This window comes from Hoplias malabaricus, mitochondrion, assembly GCF_029633855.1.
Source record: "Hoplias malabaricus voucher LAGENPE_11105 mitochondrion, complete genome".
In the NCBI taxonomy this organism is placed as follows: Eukaryota; Metazoa; Chordata; class Actinopteri; order Characiformes; family Erythrinidae; genus Hoplias; species Hoplias malabaricus.
In genome coordinates this window covers 1-16184 of record NC_057531.1, presented here as the reverse complement: position 1 = coordinate 16184, position 16184 = coordinate 1, and the positions used below count along the sequence as shown (strand labels likewise).

At 43.9% G+C, this 16184-nt stretch overlaps 13 protein-coding genes and 24 non-coding genes across 37 annotated transcripts, besides 1 other annotated feature; 9 read left to right on the top strand and 28 right to left on the bottom strand. All coding sequences in view use genetic code 2, as the record gives it.

The window, feature by feature from the left end:
- Positions 1 to 526: part of a D loop that runs on past the window's edge.
- K8K72_mgt22 lies at positions 527 to 596 on the top strand. Its single transcript has one exon. It is a non-coding gene; the product is annotated as a tRNA-Pro (tRNA).
- Positions 595 to 666, bottom strand: K8K72_mgt21. Its single transcript has one exon. It is a non-coding gene; the product is annotated as a tRNA-Thr (tRNA).
- On the bottom strand, positions 667 to 1807 carry CYTB (cytochrome b). Its single transcript has one exon. A coding segment is annotated over exon 1 (1141 nt).
- Positions 1808 to 1812: 5 nt separating this feature from the next.
- K8K72_mgt20 lies at positions 1813 to 1881 on the top strand. Its single transcript has one exon. It is a non-coding gene; the product is annotated as a tRNA-Glu (tRNA).
- On the top strand, positions 1882 to 2400 carry ND6 (NADH dehydrogenase subunit 6). Its single transcript has one exon. It carries the CDS (start codon positions 1882 to 1884, stop codon positions 2398 to 2400), a length of 519 nt encoding a protein of 172 aa, YP_010166303.1.
- ND5 (NADH dehydrogenase subunit 5) lies at positions 2397 to 4238 on the bottom strand. Its single transcript has one exon. It carries the CDS (start codon positions 4236 to 4238, stop codon positions 2397 to 2399), a length of 1842 nt encoding a protein of 613 aa, YP_010166302.1.
- Positions 4239 to 4311, bottom strand: K8K72_mgt19. Its single transcript has one exon. It is a non-coding gene; the product is annotated as a tRNA-Leu (tRNA).
- A 5-nt stretch (positions 4312 to 4316) lies between these two features.
- K8K72_mgt18 lies at positions 4317 to 4384 on the bottom strand. Its single transcript has one exon. It is a non-coding gene; the product is annotated as a tRNA-Ser (tRNA).
- Positions 4385 to 4453, bottom strand: K8K72_mgt17. The gene has a single exon. It is a non-coding gene; the product is annotated as a tRNA-His (tRNA).
- On the bottom strand, positions 4454 to 5834 carry ND4 (NADH dehydrogenase subunit 4). Its single transcript has one exon. A coding segment is annotated over exon 1 (1381 nt).
- Positions 5828 to 6124, bottom strand: ND4L (NADH dehydrogenase subunit 4L). The gene has a single exon. It carries the CDS (start codon positions 6122 to 6124, stop codon positions 5828 to 5830), a length of 297 nt encoding a protein of 98 aa, YP_010166300.1.
- Positions 6125 to 6194, bottom strand: K8K72_mgt16. Its single transcript has one exon. It is a non-coding gene; the product is annotated as a tRNA-Arg (tRNA).
- Positions 6195 to 6543, bottom strand: ND3 (NADH dehydrogenase subunit 3). The gene has a single exon. A coding segment is annotated over exon 1 (349 nt).
- On the bottom strand, positions 6544 to 6616 carry K8K72_mgt15. The gene has a single exon. It is a non-coding gene; the product is annotated as a tRNA-Gly (tRNA).
- On the bottom strand, positions 6617 to 7401 carry COX3 (cytochrome c oxidase subunit III). Its single transcript has one exon. A coding segment is annotated over exon 1 (785 nt).
- ATP6 (ATP synthase F0 subunit 6) lies at positions 7401 to 8084 on the bottom strand. Its single transcript has one exon. The coding sequence runs from the start codon at positions 8082 to 8084 to the stop codon at positions 7401 to 7403; it is 684 nt and encodes a 227-aa protein (YP_010166297.1).
- On the bottom strand, positions 8075 to 8242 carry ATP8 (ATP synthase F0 subunit 8). The gene has a single exon. It carries the CDS (start codon positions 8240 to 8242, stop codon positions 8075 to 8077), a length of 168 nt encoding a protein of 55 aa, YP_010166296.1.
- A 1-nt stretch (position 8243) lies between these two features.
- Positions 8244 to 8317, bottom strand: K8K72_mgt14. Its single transcript has one exon. It is a non-coding gene; the product is annotated as a tRNA-Lys (tRNA).
- Positions 8318 to 9008, bottom strand: COX2 (cytochrome c oxidase subunit II). Its single transcript has one exon. A coding segment is annotated over exon 1 (691 nt).
- Positions 9009 to 9022: 14 nt separating this feature from the next.
- On the bottom strand, positions 9023 to 9095 carry K8K72_mgt13. Its single transcript has one exon. It is a non-coding gene; the product is annotated as a tRNA-Asp (tRNA).
- Positions 9096 to 9098: 3 nt separating this feature from the next.
- Positions 9099 to 9169, top strand: K8K72_mgt12. Its single transcript has one exon. It is a non-coding gene; the product is annotated as a tRNA-Ser (tRNA).
- Positions 9161 to 10717, bottom strand: COX1 (cytochrome c oxidase subunit I). Its single transcript has one exon. It carries the CDS (start codon positions 10715 to 10717, stop codon positions 9161 to 9163), a length of 1557 nt encoding a protein of 518 aa, YP_010166294.1.
- A 1-nt stretch (position 10718) lies between these two features.
- Positions 10719 to 10789, top strand: K8K72_mgt11. Its single transcript has one exon. It is a non-coding gene; the product is annotated as a tRNA-Tyr (tRNA).
- Position 10790: 1 nt separating this feature from the next.
- On the top strand, positions 10791 to 10856 carry K8K72_mgt10. The gene has a single exon. It is a non-coding gene; the product is annotated as a tRNA-Cys (tRNA).
- Positions 10857 to 10888: 32 nt separating this feature from the next.
- Positions 10889 to 10961, top strand: K8K72_mgt09. The gene has a single exon. It is a non-coding gene; the product is annotated as a tRNA-Asn (tRNA).
- Position 10962: 1 nt separating this feature from the next.
- Positions 10963 to 11031, top strand: K8K72_mgt08. The gene has a single exon. It is a non-coding gene; the product is annotated as a tRNA-Ala (tRNA).
- Position 11032: 1 nt separating this feature from the next.
- On the bottom strand, positions 11033 to 11103 carry K8K72_mgt07. The gene has a single exon. It is a non-coding gene; the product is annotated as a tRNA-Trp (tRNA).
- ND2 (NADH dehydrogenase subunit 2) lies at positions 11104 to 12148 on the bottom strand. Its single transcript has one exon. A coding segment is annotated over exon 1 (1045 nt).
- K8K72_mgt06 lies at positions 12149 to 12217 on the bottom strand. The gene has a single exon. It is a non-coding gene; the product is annotated as a tRNA-Met (tRNA).
- On the top strand, positions 12217 to 12287 carry K8K72_mgt05. The gene has a single exon. It is a non-coding gene; the product is annotated as a tRNA-Gln (tRNA).
- On the bottom strand, positions 12286 to 12357 carry K8K72_mgt04. Its single transcript has one exon. It is a non-coding gene; the product is annotated as a tRNA-Ile (tRNA).
- A 9-nt stretch (positions 12358 to 12366) lies between these two features.
- ND1 (NADH dehydrogenase subunit 1) lies at positions 12367 to 13341 on the bottom strand. Its single transcript has one exon. The coding sequence runs from the start codon at positions 13339 to 13341 to the stop codon at positions 12367 to 12369; it is 975 nt and encodes a 324-aa protein (YP_010166292.1).
- Positions 13342 to 13416, bottom strand: K8K72_mgt03. The gene has a single exon. It is a non-coding gene; the product is annotated as a tRNA-Leu (tRNA).
- K8K72_mgr01 lies at positions 13417 to 15090 on the bottom strand. The gene has a single exon. It is a non-coding gene; the product is annotated as a 16S ribosomal RNA (ribosomal RNA).
- On the bottom strand, positions 15091 to 15162 carry K8K72_mgt02. The gene has a single exon. It is a non-coding gene; the product is annotated as a tRNA-Val (tRNA).
- K8K72_mgr02 lies at positions 15163 to 16116 on the bottom strand. The gene has a single exon. It is a non-coding gene; the product is annotated as a 12S ribosomal RNA (ribosomal RNA).
- K8K72_mgt01 lies at positions 16117 to 16184 on the bottom strand. The gene has a single exon. It is a non-coding gene; the product is annotated as a tRNA-Phe (tRNA).

The window sequence follows — 16184 nt, the reverse complement described above, 5'->3', positions numbered from 1 at the left end:
TGCCAAATGAAAGTGACCTAAAAAAAAAAAACCCTATGCATTTAAGTGAATGCCTTGGCATGGTGGGTCATGATATTTAATGAACTAATCTCAATAATCAAATGCCAGGTAAAAGCAATTTTAGGGGAGTTTACAGTTTATGGCCCTGAAATAGGAACCAGATGCCAGTAATAGTTCAAAGTGTGTGACCCCCACAATTTTTGTCCCTGACCTATCAAGGATAATATGCTTTTAGCTAAGCTGGTTGGTGGTCTCTTACTACATTAATATTTTGAGAGCCGATTTCAGTTGGGACTTTGCATAGAAAATGTTTTGATGGAGTTTAAGGGATTATTCAAGTTCTCAGGTTTAGAGAAATTACTTGTGAGTTTAATGTTGTGGTTTATGTAAGTTAAAGTTTAATGTTCTTGCTTTATGTTGGGTGATAATGGTTTTGTGATTAAAAATTATATATTTGAATACATAATGTAAGATTATACATAATATGTACTATACCATAATGTCATATATACCATATTATGCATGTCAGAAAATAGTTTAGTTTAGAATACTAGCTTTGGGAGTTAGTGGTGGAAGTTAAAATCTTTCTTTTCTGGCACTAGGGAGGGGTTTAACCTCCGATCTTCGGATTACAAGACCGATGCTTTGAAATTAAGCTACTAGAACAGGATCAGTTGAGTATTTTATTTTCTAATCAGCCGGCCAAGGGGTTGATGATGAGAAAGAGCGCGAAGTAGAAGACTGAAGCGACTTGGCCGATGATGACGAAGGGGTGTTCAACTGGTATCCCTCCAATTCATGTTAGGATTGCGACGTCTGCGACTAAGGTTCAGAATAGAAATTGGGTCAGGGGTCGGAATGTTAGGCCTTGTTGTTTGGAGGTGTGTATAAGGGGGATTAGGAAAAGAACTATGATAGAGAACAGTAGGGCCAGGACTCCTCCCAGTTTATTGGGGATAGACCGTAGAATGGCGTAAGCAAAGAGGAAGTATCATTCAGGTTTAATATGTGGCGGGGTCACTAGAGGATTAGCCGGGGTAAAATTTTCTGGGTCGCCCAAGAGGTTGGGGGAAAAGAGGGCCAAGGATGTTAGAGTTACTAGTAAAATTACGAAGCCGAGAAGGTCTTTGTAAGAGAAATAGGGGTGGAAAGAAATTTTGTCTGCGTCAGAATTTAGACCGGTTGGGTTGTTGGACCCAGTTTCGTGGAGGAATAGTGCGTGGAGGGCTGTGGCTGCGATGATTGCAAAGGGGAGTAGGAAATGGAAGGTAAAGAATCGGGTTAGTGTTGCGTTGTCTACAGAGAATCCGCCTCAAATTCATTGTACTAGCATATCTCCTACGTAGGGAATGGCAGACAGAAGATTTGTGATGACGGTAGCACCTCAGAAGGATATCTGGCCCCAGGGTAGGACATAGCCCACGAATGCGGTTATTATGACTAAGAGAAGGAGGATGACACCGATGTTTCAGGTTTCTTTGTAGAGGTAAGAGCCATAATACAAGCCTCGGCCGATGTGAAGATAAATGCAGATGAAGAAGAATGAAGCGCCGTTGGCATGAATGTTTCGGATGAGTCACCCGTAGTTTACGTCACGGCAGATGTGAGCTACGGAGGAGAAAGCGGTTGAAACATCTGCGGTATAATGTATAGCCAGGAATAGGCCTGTTAGGATTTGGATAATTAGGCAGAGTAAGAGAAGTGAACCAAAATTTCATCATGAGGAGATATTGGATGGGGCGGGAAGGTCGATGAGTGCGTTGTTGGCAATTTTTAATAGTGGGTGTGTTTTTCGTAGGCTGGCCATTAGCGGTTCTTATAGTTGAATAACAACGGTGGTTTTTCAAGTCATTAGTTTCGGTTAAAATCCGGGTAAGAATTATGAATTATATTTTTTCTCTATTTTTAGTTGGACTTGTGGTGGGTTTAGTGGCTGTGGCTTCTAACCCCGCGCCATATTTTGCTGCGTTGGGGCTTGTAGTAGCTGCGGGGGTGGGTTGTGGGGTGCTGGTCGGTTATGGGGGGTCTTTTTTATCATTAGTATTATTTTTGATTTATTTGGGGGGTATGCTTGTGGTATTTGCTTATTCGGCAGCTTTGGCCGCTGAGCCTTTTCCAGAGAGTTGGGGGGATCGTTCAGTTTTAGGTTATGGGGCAGGATATGTGTTGGTTGTAGGGGTGGCAGGTTGGAAATTTTTGGGGGGGTGGTATGAAGGGTCTTGGGTGGTTGCTGATAGTAAAGAATTTTTTATGGTTCGGGGCGATATGGGTGGAGTGGCCCTGATATATTCTTTTGGGGGGGGAATATTAATTGTATCTGGTTGGGTATTGTTATTAACTTTGTTTGTAGTACTTGAGTTGACTCGTGGTCTGAGTCGTGGGGCGCTTCGAGCAGTTTAAGTACTTAGGGAGAAAATAATGGCAAGGATTCCGGTTAAAAGGAATGCTGTGAGATAGGTTTTGATTATACCTCGCTGGGTGTTGCTTACAATTGTAGCAATTTTAATTTGTGAAGAGGATAGTCCTTTGGGGCCTGCTGTTTCAAGTCATGTTTGGTCTATTAGCTGGGTAGCAATGGTTTGTCCGAGGGTTAAGTTTAATTTTGGAGTCAAGCGGTGGATGGTTACGGGAAAGTATCCTAGTATGTTGGAGAAATTATGGATGGGAAGAATTGGTGTAATTTTAAATTGTTTTGTTGTTATTGATGCTAGTTCTATCGCGGCAAGGAGGCCAGTAATTGTGACTGCCAAGGCGGCTAGTTTTAAAGTTGGGGGCATAGTTATGATTGGGTTTTTTAGTGGGAGGAAATTTGATGTAATTAATAAACCTGCAATAATGCTTCCTCAAGCGAGTCGTTTGATTGGGTTAATAACTGCTGGGTTGTTTTCGTTAATGGGGGAGAGGGGAAGGAATCGGGGGGTTCCCATGGCTACGAAATAAATTACTCGGAAGCTATAAACTGCGGTAAAAGATGTTGCGATTAGTGTTAGTGTGAGGGCTCAGGCGTTTAAGTGGGAGGTGTTCAGGGCTTCAATAATAGCATCTTTAGAGAAGAAGCCGGCTAAAAAGGGGGTTCCTGTGAGGGCTAGGCTGCCGATGGTTAAACAAGTAGAGGTAAGTGGCATGAGTTTATGGAGTCCCCCCATTTTTCGGATGTCTTGTTCATCGTTTAGGCTGTGGATGATTGAGCCGGAGCATAAGAATAGTATAGCTTTGAAAAAGGCGTGGGTACAAATATGTAAAAAAGCTAGTTGGGGTTGATTAAGTCCAATTGTAACTATTATAAGGCCAAGTTGGCTGGATGTGGAGAAGGCTACAATTTTTTTGATATCATTTTGGGTAAGCGCGCAGGTGGCTGTAAATAAAGTTGTTAAGGAGCCGAGGCATAGACAGGTGGTGAGGGCGGTTTGGTTATTTTCTAGGAGGGGGTGGAGTCGAATAAGAAGAAAGATTCCAGCCACAACTATAGTACTTGAATGAAGTAGGGCGGACACTGGTGTTGGGCCTTCTATCGCTGAGGGGAGTCAAGGGTGAAGGCCAAATTGGGCCGATTTTCCGGTGGCGGCTAGAATTAAGCCTAAAAGGGGGAGTGTTATGTTAAAATTTTCTGAGAGTAGGAAGATTTGTTGGATTTCTCAAGAATTTAAGTTAGTTGCGATTCATGCCATGCTTAAAATTAGTCCGATGTCTCCGACTCGGTTATATAGTACTGCTTGAAGGGCTGCTGTGTTTGCATCAGCTCGTCCGTACCACCAGCCGATTAGAAGGAATGATATAATTCCGACGCCCTCTCAGCCGATAAAAAGTTGAAATATGTTGTTAGCGGTAACTAAAATAATTATCGCTACCAGAAATAAAAGTAAATATTTAAAGAATCGATTTATGTAGGGGTCTGTGTGTATGTATCAAGATGCAAATTCTAAAATTGATCAGGTTACAAAAAGGGCAATAGGGGTAAAAATTAATGAGTAGTGGTCAAATTTAAAGCTAATGTTAATATCAAATGTTGTAGAATTTATTCAGTGTCAACTTGTAACAATAGTTTCTGTACCCTGATCTAGGAAAATTATCAGGGGGAGGAGGCTAGTAAAAAATGCTGCACTTACGGCTGTTTTTACATAGGATGTGGCTCAGCTGGGGTTTTGGGGGTGTGGGTTAAGGGTTATTATGAGTGGATACAGTAGAAGTCCTAGTGTGAGTATGAGAGAAGATGAGGAAATTAGAGACGGGGTGTACATAGCTTCTACTTGGAGTTGCACCAAGAGTTTTTGGTTCCTAAGACCAACGGATGAACTATTTTCCTTTAGGAGCATGGGTGAGTGAGCCGCAGAATTTAACTGCGGGCGTAAGAATTAGCAGTTCTTATTGTTCTGTAACCTCTCTCGGTGGATAAGGGGGGTTTAACCTCTATCTTTAGAATCACAATCTAATATTTTAATTAAACTATATCTACAGTAGCATCATCCTCACATAAGTTCTGGTTTTGTGATCAGGAGAATAACTGGAATTAAGTGAAGGGCCATGAGAAGATGCTCTCGGGTGTGGAATGGTTGAAGGGCTATAATGTGTGTTGGGGTGGGGCCTCGTTGGGTTATTAAGAATAAATAGAGGGAGTAAGCGGCTGTAATAAGGGTGCCTGCCCCAGTTAAAGCGAGTGTTCAGGGGGATCAGTTGAATATTGCGGTGATGATAAAAAGTTCTCCTATCAGGTTGGGTAGTGGGGGGAGGGCGAGGTTAGCTAGATTGGCAATAAATCACCAGATGGCGGTTAGGGGAAAAATTATTTGGAGGCCTCGGGCAAGAATTATTGTTCGGCTGTGTGTACGTTCATATGTAGTATTTGCTAAACAGAAGAGGGCGGACGATACCAAGCCGTGGGCGATTATTAAAATAAGAGCTCCGGTAAATCCTCATGGTGTTTGGATTAGAATACCTGCTGCAACCAGGCCCATATGGCTTACTGAGGAGTAAGCAATTAGGGATTTTAAGTCTGTTTGTCGGAGGCAAATTGATCCTGTTATAATAATGCCTCAGAGGGCAAGGATGAGGAAAGGATAGGCTAAGTCTTTTGATAGGGGGTCGAGTATAATTATAATTCGTATTATACCATAGCCCCCCAGTTTTAGTAAGACTGCAGCTAGGACTATTGAACCTGCTACTGGGGCTTCTACGTGGGCCTTGGGGAGTCATAGGTGAACGCCATAGAGGGGCATTTTAACAAGAAAGGCGATTAAGCAGCCGGCCCATCAGATCTTGTCACCTCATGTGTGGAGGGTAAGGGGTTCAGTGTATTGCAGGGTGAGGAGGGAAAGGGTACCTGTATTTTGTTGAAGAAGGAGGAGAGCAACTAAAAGCGGAAGTGAGCCTGCCAGGGTATAAAATAAAAAGTATGTTCCTGCGTTGAGTCGCTCTGCTTGATTCCCTCAGCGTGTAATGATAATTAAAGTTGGAATTAAGGTTGCTTCAAATATGATATAAAATATGATGATTTCGGTTGCTCCGAATGCTATAATTAGAAAGGTTTGGAGGGAGGCCAGGAGGGAGATGTATATGCGTTGGCGGCTTAAGGGTTCGGGAGAAATGTGGTTTTGGCTGGCTAGAATTATCAGGGGAAGTAGTCAGCAAGTTAAAACTAATAATGGGGTTGATAGGGGGTCCGCTCCTAGGTGTGGATTGGTGGCAGCTCAGCCTGCTTCTGAATTTCAATTTAGTCATGAGAGGCTAATTAAGGCAATTAGTAGGCTATGAGCTGTTGAAATGGTTCAAAGTCATTTGGGGGACGAGAGTCAGATTGTCGGGAAAAGCATGATTGTTGGAATTAGAATTTTTAGCATTGTAGAAGGTTTAGATTTTGAAGGCGATCAGTTCCATGGGTTCGAGTTGTGGCGACTAATAGAGCTAAGCCTGCGCTGGCCTCGCAAGCGGAGAAGGCTAGGAGGAGTATGGGGGCTGCGGAGAAGGCTATTGCCTCAAGTTGTAGGGCTCATAGGGCTAGAGCGATGAAAAGTGACAATATTATACCCTCTAGGCAAAGTAGGGCCGATAGTAGGTGAGTTCGGTGGAAGGCTAAGCCTGTCAAGCCTAAGATAAATGCTGAGGAGAAACTGAAGTGTACTGGTGTCATAAGAGGGTCATGGATTTAAACCATGGTTTTCTGAGCCGAAATCAGGGGTCTTATTTTGGACTAACTCTCTATTCTGCTCATTCCAGCCCCCCCTGAAGTCATTCATAGATTAATCCCAGGGTAAGAAGAATAAGAATTGTTGCGGCTCAAAGGAGGGTGTGGGTGGGGTTGGGAAGTTGGTTCCCTCAGGGGAGGGGGAGGAGAAGGGCAATTTCTAGGTCAAAAAGGAGAAATAAAATGGCAACTAGAAAAAATCGCAGGGAAAACGGGAGTCGTGCAGATCCTAGGGGGTCAAAGCCGCATTCGTAGGGCGAGAGTTTTTCGGCGTCTGGGCTAAGTTGTGGAAGTCAAAATGATACAATTACAAGGATAAGTGAGATGGTAGTAGCAATAAGTAAAATGGTGGTAATTAAATTCATTATCTTTCCTTGGATTTTAACCAAGACTAAATGATTGGAAGTCATTTGTACTAATTTTAAATACTAGAAAGATTATGAGCCTCATCAGTAGATAGAGACGTACAAGAATAGTCACACGACGTCTACGAAATGTCAGTATCAGGCAGCTGCCTCGAATCCAAAGTGGTGTTCAGAGGTAAAGTGGTATTGAATTTGTCGGAGGAGGCAAATGGCTAAGAATGTTGAGCCAATAATTACATGCAGGCCATGGAAGCCTGTTGCCACAAAGAATGTTGAGCCATAAACTCCGTCTGCAATTGTGAACGGGGCTTCATAGTATTCTATAGCCTGCAGGGCGGTAAAATAAAAGCCTAGGAGAATAGTAAGTGTTAGGGCTTGAATAGCTTGTTTACGTTGGCCTTCTATAAGGCTGTGATGAGCTCATGTTACTGTTACCCCAGATGCAAGAAGTACTGCTGTATTAAGTAGTGGAACTTCAAACGGGTCAAGGGTGGTAATGCCTGTGGGCGGTCAGCAGCCTCCTAATTCTGGGGTGGGGGCTAGGCTTGAGTGGTAGAAGGCTCAGAAAAATCCTAGAAAAAAGAAAACTTCGGATGTAATAAAAAGAATTATTCCGTATCGGAGGCCTTTTTGTACGGGCGGGGTGTGATGGCCTTGGAAGGTGCCTTCTCGGATAATATCTCGTCATCATTGGTATATTGTAAGAAGGAGCAGGGTGAGGCCTATAGAAAGAAGTGTTGTTGAGTGGAAGTGAAATCAGACTGCTAAGCCTGATGTTATTAAAAGAGCAGCTACTGCGCCAGTTAGGGGCCAGGGACTTGGGTCTACCATATGATATGCGTGTGCTTGGTGGGCCATTAGACGTTTTCTTGTAAATATAGGCTTACTAAAAGAACAAACACGTAGGCTTGAATTATTGCTACTGCGATTTCAAGAAGTGTGAGGAGAAATAAAACGATAGCGGTAAGTATAGCAACTGTGGTTATTATAGGAGTTAAAACAACCACCGCGGTTGAGATAAGTTGAATTAAGAGGTGGCCGGCTGTCAGGTTTGCGGTTAATCGCACTCCCAGGGCGAGGGGTCGAATAAATAGGCTAATAGTTTCGATGATAATTAAGACTGGGATTAAAAGAATAGGGGTACCCTCTGGAAGGAGGTGGGCTAGGGCTGCGTTGGGTTGATTTCGTAGTCCGATAATAACAGTTGCAAGTCAAAATGGAACTGCGAGGCCCAAGTTAAGGGACAGTTGTGTGGTGGGGGTGAAGGTGTAGGGCAATAAGCCCAAAATGTTGATTGAAAGAAGGAAAATTATTAACGAGGTCAATATTAAAGCTCATTTGTGTCCTGCAACATTAAGTGGAAGGAGAAGTTGTTGTGTAAACCGGTTAATAAACCAGTTTTGGAGGGTTAAAAGTCGGTTATTTAGTCATCGGCTCGAAGGAGTGGGATAAAAAATTCAGGGGAATATCAGTGCAATGGCAATTAGGGGGATTCCAAGGAATGTGGGGCTCATGAATTGGTCGAAGAAGTTTAGTGCCATGGTCAGTTTCAGGGTTCGGTTTTGGGTTTTTCGGCGCTTATTGAGGTTGGTTCATTGTTAAAAGTATGTTTTAATACTTTTGATGGGATAATAGTTAAAAGAACAAGTCAGGAGAATACTAGAATAGCAAATCACGGGGCGGGGTTTAGTTGAGGCATGTCACTGGGGGTGGTTGGGAAGCACCAATCTTTAGCTTAAAAGGCTAACGCTAGGCCCTGTTTAGCTTCTCAGTGAGGCGTCTTCAAGCATTAGGGATGATCAGTTCTCAAAGTGTTCTAGAGGAACGGCTTCTACAACGATTGGCATAAAACTATGATTTGCTCCACAAATTTCGGAACATTGACCATAAAATACACCGGGGCGGGAGGCAATAAAGGCTGTCTGGTTCAGGCGGCCTGGAACGGCGTCTATTTTTACCCCCAGAGTTGGAACAGCTCAGGAGTGAATTACATCTTCAGCAGAAACTAAAACTCGGATGGGAGATTCTATGGGGACAACCATGCGGTGGTCTGTTTCAAGTAGGCGGAATTGTCCGGGGGTTAAATCTTGAGTGGGGATCATATATGAGTCAAAGCCGAGGTCTTCATAGTCAGTATATTCATAACTTCAGTATCATTGGTGCCCCATTGCTTTAACAGTAAGGTGTGGATCATTGACTTCATCTATGAGGTATAAAATTCGGAGAGATGGGAGGGCGATTAAAATAAGAATGACTGCTGGTAGGATTGTTCAGATAATTTCAATTTCTTGTGAGTCTAAAATATATTTATTGGTTAGTTTTGTGGTAACCATAGCAACAATGATGTATAGAACTAAAGTGCTAATTAAAAAAACGATCATTAGTGCGTGGTCGTGAAAATGAAGAAGTTCTTCTATTACAGGTGAGGCCGCGTCTTGGAATCCTAATTGTGAGGGATGTGCCATTGAGCTGTGGAGCTTAAGATACGCGGGGTTTAAACCCGCAATTCTGCCTTGACAAAGCAGTGTAATAGTCAATTTTACTAGCATCTTATAAAGAAAGTGGCAGAGCGGTTATGCAGCTGGCTTGAAACTAGCTAATGGGGGTTCAATTCCTTCCTTTCTCGTGGTGCTTGAACTTGGACGAATGCTGGTTCTTCAAATGTGTGGTAAGGGGGCGGACAGCCGTGTAGTCACTCTGCATTTGTTGTAGTTAACTCAACTGATAGGACTTCTCGTTTTGCTGCAAATGCTTCTCATAAAATAAAAAGGAACATAATAACTGCGATTAAAGAAATTAATGAGCCGATAGATGAGACTGTATTTCATAGGGTGTAAGCATCTGGATAGTCTGAGTATCGGCGAGGCATTCCTGCTAGGCCCAGGAAATGTTGTGGGAAGAAGGTTAGATTAACTCCTGCAAATATAACTCCAAAATGGATTTTTGTTCAAGTGCTGTGGAGGGTGTAGCCTGAGAATAAGGGAAATCAGTGAACGAAGGCCCCTATAATAGCAAAGACGGCACCCATGGATAAAACGTAGTGGAAATGTGCTACAACGTAGTAGGTATCATGAAGCATAATATCTAGGGATGAGTTGGCCAATACAATGCCCGTTAGTCCACCAACTGTAAATAGGAAGATAAATCCGAGGGCTCAGAGAAGGGGTGTTTCTCACTTAATAGAGCCTCCATGAAGAGTTGCTAGTCAGCTAAATACTTTGACTCCTGTTGGAATCGCGATAATTATTGTAGCGGAAGTGAAGTATGCCCGGGTGTCTACGTCTATTCCAACTGTGAACATATGGTGGGCTCAGACGATGAATCCTAAAAGGCCAATTGCTATCATTGCTCAAACTATTCCTATATAACCGAATGGTTCTTTTTTGCCGGAGTAGTATGCTACGATATGTGAAATTATTCCAAAACCTGGCAGAATTAAAATATATACTTCTGGGTGGCCGAAGAACCAGAATAGGTGTTGGTAGAGAATGGGGTCTCCTCCCCCCGCAGGGTCAAAGAAAGTGGTGTTAAGGTTTCGGTCTGTTAAAAGTATTGTAATTCCAGCAGCAAGAACGGGGAGGGAGAGGAGAAGAAGGACGGCTGTAATTAAAGTGGCCCAAACAAATAGGGGGGTTTGGTACTGTGAAATGGCAGGGGGTTTTATGTTAATAATTGTTGTGATAAAATTAATGGCTCCTAAAATTGAGGAGACCCCTGCAAGATGAAGAGAAAAGATTGCTAAGTCGACTGAGGCCCCTGCGTGTGCAAGGTTTCCAGCAAGAGGTGGGTAAACAGTCCAACCTGTTCCGACTCCCGCTTCTACGCCGGAGGAGGCCAGCAGGAGGAGTAATGAGGGGGGAAGAAGTCAAAAACTCATATTATTTATTCGGGGGAAGGCTATATCAGGTGCCCCGATCATGAGGGGAACAAGTCAATTCCCAAACCCCCCGATTATAATAGGCATTACTATGAAAAAAATTATTACGAAGGCATGTGCAGTAACGATAACATTATAAATCTGGTCATCGCCAAGTAATGCCCCGGGTTGGCTTAGCTCTGCTCGGATTAGAAGGCTCAGAGCCGTACCAACTATTCCGGCTCAAGCACCAAATACTAGATATAGGGTGCCAATGTCTTTGTGGTTGGTGGAGAAAAATCAGCGTGTGATTGCCACAGGTAGAATGGCCGAGTGCCCAGGCGGTGGATTGTAGCTCCATGGACAAAGGTTTAAGTCCTTTTTCTATCACAGCCCCGTGGTGTATGGCACATTAGATTGCAAGTCTGGAAGCGCAGGATAACCCCTGCCGGGGCTTTCCCCGCCTTTTTAATTGCGGCGGGGAAAGGGTAGATGAATGCTCGCTGGTTGGGGCGCTTAGCTGTTAACTAAGAGTTTGTAGGATCGAGGCCTTCTCATCTAGAAAGGCTTTAGCTTAATTAAAGTGTCTGGGTTGCATTCAGAAGATGTGGGATAGAGTCCTGCAAGTCTTATCAGGAATTAGAAGATTCTCACTTCTGCTTAGGGCTTTGAAGGCCCTCGGTCTGGGGTTATCCTAAATTCCTAGGAGAAAAGTATAAGGGTGGCGGGGGTGATGGGTAGTAGTATTAGGGTTATTGTTGAGAAAATTGCTAGGGGTAAGGTTGGTTGCGAGCTTGGGAGGCGTCATGGGGTTAGGGCATTGTTTGTGTTTGGTGAGATGGTAAGGGTTATAGAGTAACATAATCGTAAGTAAAAGTAGAGGCTTAGTAGTGCGCTTAGGGCCACCAAGGTTGCAATTAGGGGAAGTCCTTGATTTGCTAGTTCTTGTAAAATAAGTCATTTTGGTATGAATCCTGTTAATGGGGGAAGTCCAGCAAGGGATAGTAAAACAAGGGTAGTGGTTGTTGCCAGGATGGGGTTTTTTGATCATGATAGGGCGAGTGTGTTGATTTTTGTTGTTGCGGTTATTTTAAATGTAAGGAAGGCTGTAGATGTTATGATAATGTAAGTGCTTAGGGTTAGTATTGTAAGTTGGGGGGCAAATTTAACAATGATAATTATTCAGCCCAGGTGTGCGATGGAGGAGTAAGCTAAAATTTTTCGTAGTTGGGTTTGGTTAAGCCCCCCTCAGCCGCCGATAAGTGTTGATAAAACTCCGAGGGTAATGAGAATCGTGGGGTCAACGGAGTGGGCGACTTGGATAATTAATGCGAAGGGGGCAAGTTTTTGTCAGGTGGATAGGATAAGTCCAGTGGTTAAGTCTAATCCTTGTAGTACTTCGGGTAGTCAGAGGTGTATGGGTGCTAGGCCCACTTTTAGTGCTAAGGCTATTATAGCTATTGTGGCCGCTACTGGGTGAGTTAGTTGAGTAATATTTCATTCTCCCAGGAGTCAGGCGTTGGTGGTACTTGCAAATAAGATTGTTGCTGCTGCTGTCGCTTGAATAAGGAAATATTTGGTAGTAGCTTCAATTGATCGTGGGTGGTGGTGTTGGGCTATAAGTGGGATAATTGCTAGTGTATTAATTTCGAGGCCCATTCAAGCTAGGAGCCAGTGGGAGCTGGCAAATGTAAGGGTGGTTCCCAGGCCGAGGCTAAGTAGAAACACAGTAAGTACGTAGGGGTTCATTAGTAGGGGAAGGGGTTTAACCAACATTTTTGGGGTATGGGCCCAAAAGCTTAATTAGCTGACCTTACTAGAAAATGGTGTAGTGGAAGCACTTGGAGTTTTGATCTCCAGGGTATGGGTTCGAGTCCCCTTTTTCTAGGAGTTGGGAGGATTTTAGCCTCCGTGAGTCACTCTATCAAAGTGGTCCTTGGGCATTCAGGCACAGCTCCATTATAATATTAAAGTTGGGGGGGAAGGCCTATGAATGCGATAAGTAGGGCAGTGTGTCATATAATTAGGGCCAAGGTTAGTGGGAGGAAATTTTTTCATACTAAATGCATAAGTTGGTCATATCGGAATCGGGGATAAGATGCTCGGACCCAGAGGAATAAAATTGATAAAAAAGCAGCTTTAGTTATTAGGTTAATTGATGTTAATTCCGGGATTGTTGGGATATGTGAGGCTCCCAGGAAAAGAATGGTTGATAGGGTATTTATTAATAAAATATTTGCATATTCAGCTAGAAAAAATAATGCAAAGGGGCCGCCGGCGTATTCTACGTTAAACCCTGAGACGAGTTCAGACTCCCCCTCTGTCAAATCAAAAGGGGCCCGGTTAGTTTCTGCTAAGGTGGAAATATATCATATAGCTGCTAGTGGTCAGGCTGGGAGAAGAAGTCAGACTGCTTCTTGGGTGGTGTTAAATATTTGAAGGGTGAAACCGCCCGTAAAAATAATGATTGAAAGCAGAATTAGGCCGAGGCTAACTTCATACGAAATTGTTTGGGCTACAGCTCGGAGAGCTCCGATTAAAGCATATTTTGAGTTGGAAGCCCATCCAGAGCCCAGAATCGAGTAGACGGCGAGGCTTGATAGTGCGAGAATGAATAAGATCCCAAGGTTCAAGTCGGTGACAGGGTGGGGGATGGGCATAGGTGCTCATAATATGAGTGCTAGTGTGAGGGCTAGGGTTGGGGTGGCTAAAAATAAAAAGGGGGAAGAAGTTGATGGGCGTACTGGTTCTTTAATAAAAAGTTTTAGTCCGTCTGCGATTGGTTGGAGAAGGCCGTAGGGTCCTACGACGTTTGGGCCTTTTCGTAGTTGTATGTACCCGAGTACTTTGCGTTCAAGAAGGGTGAGAAAAGCAACTGCTAGAAGAATGGGGACGATGTAGGCTAGGGGGTTAATTACATGTGTGATGAGGGGGGTTAGCATAACTAAGAAGAGGATTTGAACCTCTGGGGGAAAGGGCTTAGGCCTTTTGCAATTACCAGGCTCTGCCATCTTAGTAGACCCCTTATTTCGGGGGACCGGGTGCTTATCTTTATTTGATTTAGTTGTCTTCATCAAGTAGAATTAAGGCGTGCTTTAAAGTATGGGCCTTGTTTTTTCGGTCCTTTCGTACTAGGAAAAACAGCATTTACAGATAGAAACTGACCTGGATTGCTCCGGTCTGAACTCAGATCACGTAGGACTTTAATCGTTGAACAAACGAACCCTTAATAGCGGCTGCACCATTAGGATGTCCTGATCCAACATCGAGGTCGTAAACCCACTTGTCGATATGAACTCTTAAAGAGGATTGCGCTGTTATCCCTAGGGTAACTTGGTTCGTTGTTCGGCCTTTGTGGCCGGATCTTTTGGTCAGAAGTTCTGTGACTTAGAAATGTCTTTCTAGGTTGTAGGATATTTCCCATTCCACATGGGGGCTTTGTTTTCCCCCGCGGTCGCCCCAACCGAAGATAATAATCAGGTGCTGTTTTGTTTGGTCTTATTTAATGGGGGGGTTTAACACAGATGATTAAAGTATCTTAAGCTCCAAAGGGTCTTCTCGTCTTGTATGTTTATGTCCGCTTCTGCACGGGCAGATCAATTTCATTGATCGGGAGGGGGAGACAGTTAAGCCCTCGTTCCACCATTCATACAGGTCCCCATTTAAAGGACAAGTGATTGCGCTACCTTAGCACGGTCAAAATACCGCGGCCGTTTAACTAATAGTCACTGGGCAGGTAGGACCTCCTATACATTGATTTTTGCAGGAGGCGATGTTTTTGGTAAACAGGCGAGGCTTATGTTTGCCGAGTTCCTTCCTCTTCTTTTAATCTTTCCTTAGTGGCTCTCCAGTGTGGGGTTAACGATAGTATGTTGTGGGTTTTTCTTGTTATGTTTTACCACATTACCCTCTTGTGTTGGGTTCGTTAATTGTTAGTGGTTAGTCCGATCTAACTTACACGTGGGCTAGGAGAAGGGGGTGCCTTCTTATTACTCATTTTAGCAGGGTCTCTTCCATGGAAGCATGGAATGGCCTAGTAGATAAAGGGGTGTAGGATGAGATATCAGAATAATAGATTTACTTACTGCCTGAGCTTTAACGCTTTCTTCACAGATGGCTGCTTTTAGGCCCACTGAAGCAGAATTCTTACTTAATATGATCCTTAACCTCCTAGTAAGGTTGTGTCCTGGTTCAAAGGGGCTGTACCCCCTTTGACTAACTCTCGCATTTTTCTTATTTTCATGGTGTGGGAATTATCCCGGTGAGTAAAGGAGTGCGGGGCTGAACTTCTATCCACTTCCTAGGCAACCAGCTATCACCAAGCTCGGTAGGCTTATCACCTCTACCCGGAGATCTTCCCACTCTTTTGCCACAGAGACGGGTTGGCCCTAATAGGCTGTCCCGGGGTAGCTCGCTTGGTTTCGGGGTTTTGAACTAAAGTTCTCTTTGCTCAGGTATACTGGCTAAATCATGATGCAAAAGGTACGAGATTTAATCTCTGCTTTGTCAGGCTTTAATGGGTTATTTCATTTCTCTTTCAGCTTTCCCTTGCGGTACTTTTTCTATGGCTCCAGTGGTTACCTTTTCTGTCGCCCGTACTAAGGTGGGAGAATGTTTTAGTTGTTTTGTGGGGGTTTTATACATTTAATTAATGTTGTTGTTTAGATGTGCGGATGGGCTAGCTATTTGGCTCAGAACGATCCAACTTGCATGGATGTGGTCTCAGTGTAAGGGAGGTGCCTAACTATCTCGGCCACGTTCTGATGTTCCAAGTGCACCTTCCGGTACACTTACCATGTTACGACTTGCCTCCCCGCTAGTTTATGTGTTTAGTTAATTACTTAAATTAGGTTAATAAATGGGGAGAGTGACGGGCGGTGTGTGCGCGTTTCAGAGCCGGCTTCAAAATAATACTCTATTAATGTTTACTGCTAAATCCACCTTGGGACTTCAGTTTCATGAAGTCGTTCGTAATGTCCTTTAGTGAAGGAAATGTAGCCCATTTCTTTCCACTCCATAAGCTACACCTCGACCTGACGTTCTGGGTTTTGTCCATTTTGCTTACTGTAAATCCTTCACAGGGTAAGCTTGCGACGGCGGTATATAGGCGGAAAAAGCAAGGGGTGGTGAGGTTAAACGGGGATTATCGGTTCTAGAACAGGCTCCTCTAGGTGGGTCTGAAACACCGTCAAGTCCTTTGGGTTTTAAGCTAGCGCTTGTAGTACCCTGGCGGATGTTTTTGTAATAGTAACATCTGTGTTTACGGCTAAGCATAGTGGGGTATCTAATCCCAGTTTGTTTCTTAGCTTTCGTGGCGTCGGGTAATTTAAAGCTACTTTCGTGTGTGAACTTCGTGTCCTCGTATGCGTGTGACGGCCTGGAGGGTCTTTGGCTTTATTGTAGAAGTCCCCCAACCACTCTTTACGCCGTGTTTATCAACTAGGGTCTCTCGTATAACCGCGGTGGCTGGCACGAGTTTTACCGACCCTTTTAGCCCTAACTAAGTCAAGTTTTCACTTATGGCTTAATGTTTGTTACTGCTGAATTCCCTTGGGGGTGTGGCGTAGCAAGGCGTCTTGGGCTTAAGTTTTGGTGGTTGTGCCTGATGCCGGCTCCTCGTCCCCGGGCGGGGGATTGAGGGCATTCTCACAGGGGTGCGGGTACTTGCATGTATAAATTGGGTTAAAGCTGATAATAAAGTCGGGACCAAACCTTTGTGCTTACGGAACTTTCTAGGGTTCATCTTAACATCTTCAGTGTTATGCTTTGTTTAAGCTACGCTAGC